Here is an 8228-nt window from a genome sequence, read left to right as displayed (position 1 = left end):
GGTAGACTTGCATACCTCTGAAAAGGTCTTTGGCAAGCTTTGGTGGATTCTTTCCAACAAATGTGCGTTAGCAAATCTTTAACGAGTTTCAGTCCGTTATATCCATGGAAGTCCGTAAAGATGGGGATTTATGTGGGTGTCAGTCATCATGTAAATTAGAAAACACAGTGATAGTTGTCAGGTAGAACAAAAGATGTAATTCACTGGGCAAAATTTTGGTAGGGATATGCAGGATGGGAAATGATTGTTTGTAACACAGGCATTTTAGGGTTGGAAGATTTTTAGTAGTATACATGATTTTGTACCCTGCATCCCAATTTTACTCTTTTTTTAAAATAAGACTATTTTAGGTAAAACTGCTTATAGACTTTTCTTTGTATCTTTCGTCTTTTTCAACTTACATGACTTAAACATGACTCGAAATCACAGTTAGTTTACTGTTTTATTTCAGGTGATACTCCTTTTTATGCAGACTCGCTAGTAGGAACATACAGTAAAATTATGGATCATAAGAACTCATTACATTTCCCAGATGACGTGGAAATCTCTAAGCATGCAAAGAACCTTATCTGTGCCTTTTTAACTGATAGGTAAGTGCATGTACTATGTCTGGTAGTGTTTTTATTTTGGATGGTATTAGCACATGTACATTGTAAAAATTAGTTCCTTCCATTACTTATCCTAATCTCTGTTCAAATCTCTTTTGCCAAATCTCCTGCTCTCTAGTTTTCCTTTTGAGATGTTTTTTCCAGGTATTGTATTTTATTTCTGTGAGCTGTTCTGACAGCTCTTGTTAACAACAGAATTTGTGCCAGACAAAACCTTCCACTTGCGGTGTATAATACACTAACAAATGTGTAAGGCTGAAAGTAATTTGTAAGCTCCAAGGCAGGGACCAAAATTGTTGTGCTCGGTGTCTAAGTGGGTGTTACTTAAAAAAAAAGAAAGCAAATACTTTATGAAAATAAGCAGGTATTTAGTGAGTTTGTTTAAGCTTCCTTAGAATGATTGAACTTTTAAAATTTGCTTTGTTGTGTTAATTAACAAGTATAGCTAACAAACCAGCAAGGATATTATTTCGGCTATAAATAGATCCTAGAGGGCTCCCTTTGTGGAACTGAGCCATTTATTGATACTAAGCTGCATAAGCTGGTTCTGAACGCTTATATTTTCTTCAGCTCCAGAAAGCAGAGTTCATCTTCAAATTTTCAGATTTAAAAGAATGCTCTAGGTCCATACTTTACTCTGGAGTGATGATGCCTTCTTACGCTTTCCTGTGGTCACCTGAACTTGGCTACAGCAGAGCATCTAGCCTTTATAGAATGAGGGATTAGGAAAAATATTGCCTTGTAATGGTTTTTGCATTCAAAGAGAGATTGTTTACTCTGTTGAGCGAGATTACTCAGGAAGGATGTGCTTTAACAGCATTTTTCACCCTTAGTAGCTGAAGGGTAGAGAGAAAATTAGTTGAATTTAAAAATGTAAAAGTGGCAAGGTGTACTTCCACTACGTGTGTCCGTCTTCCTGTTTATATTTAATACAGAGCTCGAGTGATTTATTTGAAGCAGATGTGTTCTTTCTGTATGCATGATCACTGCTGAAGCACTTAAACAAGGAATAAGCATCGACCTTATGATTTATTAGTTCTTTTCCATGCATTGGTTTTATGTCATGTACTAGAAGATAGTTTTAAGAGAGGCTCTTCTGGACAAACAAAAAGTTTCTTTTTGCACTTAAGATTTACTTCACTGCAAATATCAGCAAAAGATGTGTTAAGGTTAGTTATGGGGCAGAGGATGGATTTCTTAAAATAGTTATTTCAGTTCAGCTTTGAATAACTGTTCTGTGCAGTCAGTTAGACCTTCCTTCACTTGCGTCTTAAGGTTTGTCATGTGGTTTGGCAGACGCAGAACTTCTGCATTTTTTTTTTTCCCCTCGAGGGTGTTGGGTTTTGTTTGTGTTTTTAGTTTTTTCTTCATTTTTGCCTCAGTGCTCTCTTTCTTGCTTTACTCCCCACGTGGCAAACTCCAAATTCTGGACATTTTAGCAGTTGCAGGGAGATTGCCTGCTAAGAAACAGAGCACATTTTATATAAGAATACAGATCAGTGGTTGGTGGTTTTTAGTAATTTTTATATTTGACCATTAATGTGGTTAACACAGACGATCTTTACTGAAAGTTTCTTTGTTGCTTATGAGCAAGTCAGAATTTAAATGACAAAAAACAAGTGCTATTTTTCTTAATGTGAATTTGGCTTAATTGCTGTGTTTAGGGATGTACGACTTGGGAGAAATGGGGTAGAAGAAATAAAGCATCACCCTTTCTTCAAGAGTGATCAGTGGAACTGGGACAACATTCGAGAGAGTAAGTAAACTAGCTTAAAAGTTCTATTTTTATTCAGTATTTTCAGTAATAGAAATTAAAAAAGTTAGGCTGTTTAAATTAAGTATTTTCTGTCAAGAATCTTGCTCAAACTTCCATATTTATCATTTGTATTATAAAAACTCTTATCAGTAAGGGTTAGTAAATACACAGTTTTCCTACTAGAATTATCCTCACCTTTACATGCTTTTAATGCATAGATTTCTGTTTTGAACAACGGAATTGGACGTTTCAGAATTCTAACGAACAAGAATGTTAGGTTCTGTTTCTTTGTGGCTTTTGTTGTTGTATTTTGTGTTGGTTTTTTTTCTTAACCTTCTGTAGTTAAGAAAGTAGCGTGACAGTGGTCTTGTCAGTTTTACTGCCCTTCATGTAGAAGCATTGTGAACTTGGTAGGTTTAAGCAAAACACTGAAGTGTGTCAGTTCAGACCATGAGCTTAATCGTAACTATTGAAGTCATATACTTACTAAAGTTTCTTAAAGTGATAATTATATTTAGAGTTCTGTTCTCTATGTGATTACCTTAGCAAATACATTTTCTGCTTTAGATATTCTATGCACTAGGCAACTAATGTAAAAATAAATTTCTCTAGAAAAAAAATGTTCACAGTAATATTTACAGATCTGCTGCATGGTTAATACGTATTTAACTAGCAGGACAACTTCTATTGTAGTCTTTTTAACATTACAGAAATACCAGTAGGTAGCAAGTGCCTGAATCCTAGAGTAAAGTTGATCTCTTCTCCCCTTTTTATAGCTGCTGCTCCTGTTGTTCCTGAGCTTAGCAGTGATATAGATAGCAGTAACTTTGATGACATTGAGGACGACAAGGGAGATGTGGAAACATTTCCAATCCCCAAAGCCTTCGTGGGAAACCAGCTGCCTTTTATAGGATTTACCTACTATAGAGAAAATTTGTATGTGATACTTAAATTTACATTTTCAGAAATACACTTGCGGATTTTTCTTGTAGCCTATCCTTTTTTTCACTCTAAATACACAATTTATTAATTGCATTATATTGATTTATATCCAATTGTGAAGATACAAAATGCACAGTTTAAGTAGAATATATCATTTGCTGCTATTTTGGTTATTTTGATAATGATTAAACATAGTATTTTTATATGCACAAAATTATATAATATCTTAAATCTTTTAGGGTTAAAACACCTATGCATTTGTAATTTAGTTCTAAAATGGCTTTTTGTTAGTAGCTTTAGAAAAAAGTTTACAGAAGAAAATAGCTTACTAGGACTCCGCTTCAATAGTTAAGGAATAATAGTATTAATTAAAAAATTACAAGCTGCTGTGGATTTGAAAACATGTTATGCTTCACTTAAGAAAAGATTTAAATGAGAAAGATGCAGTCACACTGAAGTAAAACAAGCTTAATTCTGAGAATAGTGTAGGACAAATTAAGACTTGAGAGAATTGATTAAAATGAGTTGGTTGGCAAGGTTGCCAGCATTGCTGAAAACTGGAATAAGAGCTGCAGGGATTTGTTTTTGTTTTTGACAGGTTGCTAAGTGACTCCTCTCAGTCTTGCAGAGAAAATGAATCTGTGCAATCTAGTAAAAATGAGGTTAGTGCCTTTTTTCGTAAGTATTAATGGTATGATTAACTACTTTTGTTAAGTTTTTTAAGAAACGACAAAGTCTAAAATAAGTTTTTAAGAAATATTATAGGGGGCTTTTTGTCTTTTGATGATCCTCAATAAAAATGGTGTTTCCTGTTTACAGGACAGCAAGGAGGTAAGTATATTACTTGAATTATAAAAGGAATAAAAAAAAAATTCTATATAATTTATGTGAATGTGAAATATCTTAAATGTGTATTCACCAAATTGTTCACAGTAAACCAGCTGTATTTTGAAACAGTTGTACTCAAGCATTAGTAGTACAAAGCAAAATAAATGCAGGGGTTTTTTAAAATTCTTTTGGCATGCACAATTGGTTTGGAAAACAAATGTGTAAGGCTCTGTTGGCCACAAACAGTATCACTCTTGGGAAGGTTGTGAATTTTGTCTCCATAGTTGCCTGAGTGATTCATGACTGATTTATTCAGAGTTTGGAAAAGTAAATTGTCACCTGCAGTGATAACGGAATGTTTAAATCGTGCTCTCAGTTGCAGTGGGTGTATGGAGCATGTTTATCCAGCTTTTGAAGATTGACAATTGAATTTAAGTTTGCAGGTGACAGGAGAATGCTATGGAATTTTCATGTACTTACTTCATTATGTTACTTAAACACATGTATTATTCAAGCATAGATAGTATATTGTTAACATTTCTTAAAACTTACAACTCCTTTTCAAAGTTTCCAGGTAAAGGAAATGCATTATGTATTGACCAGAATAAATTTAAATGAGAATGTTTATTAGACTCCACTTCATTTTTTCCTGTCATTGCTGAATAGATCAACAGTTTCAGAGTTTCCCTTTTAAAAAGAAATGCTACTACTGTTTAAAATACATAGTGATATTTGCTCTATGTTGTGGTAGTAAATGTAGTGGGTAAAATTTTGCATTTCACTTTTGACAACTTTTTTTATTTGTATTTTCTCAAGCGATGAATCTCCAGTTTTGATGTCATTTTCAGTGTCCCTGTTCTGGGAATCTTCTAACTGTAACAATTAGAAATTGTTATAGAAAACCACATTTTTAGATTTCATGTTTGGGGGGGGTAGAGGAGGAAGGGGAAGGGAGGAAAATAAATGCATTTGAAAGCCTGAAGAGGTCATGTTTGGGGGGGGTAGAGGAGGAAGGGAAAGGGAGGAAAATAAATGCGTTTGAAAGCCTGAAGAGATGAGACGAATCCCAAATTTATTATTGACAATTTATTTCATGAATATTTGCATACTTGACTCATGATTTCTTTTTATATTTTAGTAAACAAAACAAAGCATTACCAAACCTGAAAAGTGTTTGTTAGCTTCTGTATGTGTAAGAAATTCTTCTTTATGTCAGGTCATTGCTTAGTAATACTCTCTGAATATTATCCAATTTGGTCATGTATCCCCCTTTTTATTTTTCAATTTTATTTAGAAAAGATTATCCCAAAAATTCTGCTGCTATGGAAAGTCTCTGTTTACAGAGAAAGAATACAGCAAAGGACCAGTAAAAATATTCTTTGCCTGTAGAAATTTTATGACTCGCAATCTGTTGCACAGAATTCTGTGATGGTTAGATTTAATGTAGCATGCAGCAGATTTCGTTGCTGTGGGTCTGTATCTTTAAAATCATCAAGATTTTAAATATCTGTTTTACATAGTATAGTGGAAGATTAAATTTATTTTCCTCACTTTCCATTTTTTTGTTATTTAATTGAATTACGCTTGGTTTATGTGATAGCATTTTTATATGTGTGTCATGCTTTTTTGACATTTTACACAGTTTCAGAAAAAACTAAGCAAGCTAGAAGAACAGCTCAGTAATGAATTACAAGCCAAAGATGAACTAGAACAGAAGTACAGGTGAGACTGTTTTGACATGTTTGGTATGTTTATAAAGAAGTTTTATTACACCTTTTGTTTTTGAATTCTTGAAAGCATTTTAATCCACTCTGGGGATTCCCAGCCCTGCAAGCAGATCTCACTGTAAATTGCTGGCTTAATTCTTGCTACTCCTGTGGCTACTGTTTTATTTTTTTTTGTTTGTTTGTTGGACTTAACTCTCCATAAGAATTTCTCTGTTGTTTGAGTGATTTCCTCAGTCCTTAAAGTTTCATGTGATTGCTGAAAATAGATTATCTTACATAAACTCAATGGGATACATCCAAACATTGTAATTTCTGTATAATCAGCAGGGTTTAAAAATGTTTTTCAAACTTCTTCAGGTCTACTAATACTCGCTTAGAGAAGATAGTGAAAGAGCTAGATGAAGAGGTAAGTCCATAATTATTTCTTATTGTAATAAGAACTTTAACATTTGTATGTGGCTTTTTTTAGGAAACAGCAAGTTACTTTTGAGTAGCTGTGTATATATAGCAAGTAATACCCGTTAATTTCTTGATTTTCACATGAAATTGTTGTCACTGCTAAGATATTTTCATTACAATTTCTGTACTGCAGCTATACACTTATTTCCAGATTTCGTTTTTTACTGTGTTTTTAATTTGGAGGACAGCCTAGTACAAATATCCCATATATAAATCTAGAAATTGAAGATGTGAGAGTAGTGTTGCTAGAAGAGGAAGGCCATTCTTTGTGTTGTTCAAACAGTGTCAGTAAAAGGACCCAGTTTCTTGCCCAGCTTTGCACCTTAGTGCTGCTACAAATTTGTTTTCAAATCCATCTTCAGTGGATGAATTCAGCTTAATGTATTGCTCATCCAGGCGTGTGTCAAGACCATACATTACATGTATGATTCTGTGCTTCTGGAGTGGCTGCAGGACAGGTTTACCAGATTCGTCAAATCCAAATGACCAAACAGTCTTGAAATTGTAACAGTTCCTGGCCACAGTCATCCTGGACTGGATTTGGCCACGTATTCTGATACGCTGTGTTGGCAGCAGGCAAATAAACTCTGTCTTTCTCCATTACAAGCTAAACCGAGTGTGTCAGCTGTCTTTTTTTATAATTTCAAGAATATCACTCTTCTGTATGTAATGAGTGGTGGGTTGTGGTTTTTTTAATACATCCAGATAACTTCAAGGAAGAATGTAGAGTCTACAGTCAGACAGTTAGAAAGAGAGAAGGCTCTTCTTCAGCATAAGAATACAGAGTACCAGAGAAAAGCAGAACATGAAGCAGATAAGAAACGCAATTTGGAAAATGAGGGTATGTTGAACCATGTTTGAAGGGTTCCATTTTTATGTGGGTTTTTAAAAGATAAAATAAATGATTTATAATACAGCTTGAAGCTTTTTCATGACTGTGATTTGTTTTTGTTATAGTTAACAGTTTGAAAGACCAACTTGAAGATCTAAAAAAGAGGAATCAGAACTCTCAAATATCCAATGAGAAAGTCAATCAACTACAAAGACAGGCATGTCAACTGTATATATGTATATTTTAAAATAATAGCTGTTTGAAGTACAGATTTTGTTAGTAGTGGAGGGAATTGAAATGTGTAATGGAGTTATACAAGCTGTTCTTTCTTGACATGTTTTGGTGTTTAAAAATTATCTTAAAATACACTCCTTTTTCTTTAATCCATAAAATCTAGTATTCTGTAGTAGAAATGGTAGTTGTTATATTTTAATTGTTTCTGAAGTAAGTTTTTATCAACCTTTAGTTGGATGAAGCCAATTCTTTGCTGCGGTCTGAGTCTGATACTGCAGCCAGGTTAAGGAAGAACCAGACAGAAAGCACAAAGCAAATCCAGCAGCTGGAAGCTAATAATAGAGAACTACAAGATAAGAACTGCCTGCTAGAGAATGCAAAACTCAAACTGGAGAAGGACTTCCTCAATCTTCAGTCAGCTCTAGAATCAGAAAGGAGAGATCGAAGTCATGGATCAGAGATTATCAGTGATTTACAAGGTATTCCTGCAAATTTTCTGTAGTTAAGCTTGCTTGTCAGTTCAGAAGTAAAAATAGGTTTTTGTGATGTTATTTGAGCTTCAGATTGTGGCTAGATTAGGGTGCTGTTCTATACAATGATATGTAAGTGTGGACACACATTTAAGACAAAATGTGTGATAACATTTATAAAATGTTATTATTGATAACTTTTAAAATCACCCGACAGGGAGATGTTCTTAATAGTCAAAATTAGAAGCTGTTACATTTGAAGAAAATTATCTTTAAGTAGATAAAATACATTCTTTTTTCACACACTGCCCAAACTCACTGATGTTTTGGTTGTTTTTAGGTCGAATATCTAGCCTCGAAGAAGAAGTGAAA

The 8228-nt window shown here is 33.9% G+C and overlaps 1 protein-coding gene across 1 annotated transcript in view; it reads left to right on the top strand.

Moving 5' to 3' along the window:
- Window positions 1–450: 450 nt before the first annotated feature.
- Window positions 451–8228, top strand: part of LOC104462869 (rho-associated protein kinase 2-like) — a gene marked incomplete at its 3' end in the record, with an annotated part of 14777 nt that continues 6999 nt past the window's right edge. Inside the window, exons 1-10 of the mRNA XM_010075009.1 lie at window positions 451–590; window positions 2273–2364; window positions 3141–3300; window positions 3905–3968; window positions 5777–5856; window positions 6219–6267; window positions 7026–7161; window positions 7278–7369; window positions 7619–7865; window positions 8197–8228. The exon at window positions 8197–8228 is cut by the window's right edge and continues 84 nt beyond it. Coding sequence (XP_010073311.1) covers window positions 502–590; window positions 2273–2364; window positions 3141–3300; window positions 3905–3968; window positions 5777–5856; window positions 6219–6267; window positions 7026–7161; window positions 7278–7369; window positions 7619–7865; window positions 8197–8228 — 1041 coding nt within the window. The remainder of the gene's footprint in view (window positions 591–2272; window positions 2365–3140; window positions 3301–3904; window positions 3969–5776; window positions 5857–6218; window positions 6268–7025; window positions 7162–7277; window positions 7370–7618; window positions 7866–8196) is intronic.

Source organism: Pterocles gutturalis, unplaced genomic scaffold (assembly GCF_000699245.1).
Source record: "Pterocles gutturalis isolate BGI_N339 unplaced genomic scaffold, ASM69924v1 scaffold34831, whole genome shotgun sequence".
Taxonomy (NCBI): domain Eukaryota; kingdom Metazoa; phylum Chordata; class Aves; order Pterocliformes; family Pteroclidae; genus Pterocles; species Pterocles gutturalis.
The sequence above is the reverse complement of the archived record's forward strand: the minus strand, read 5'-3'. Positions and strand labels throughout refer to the sequence as shown.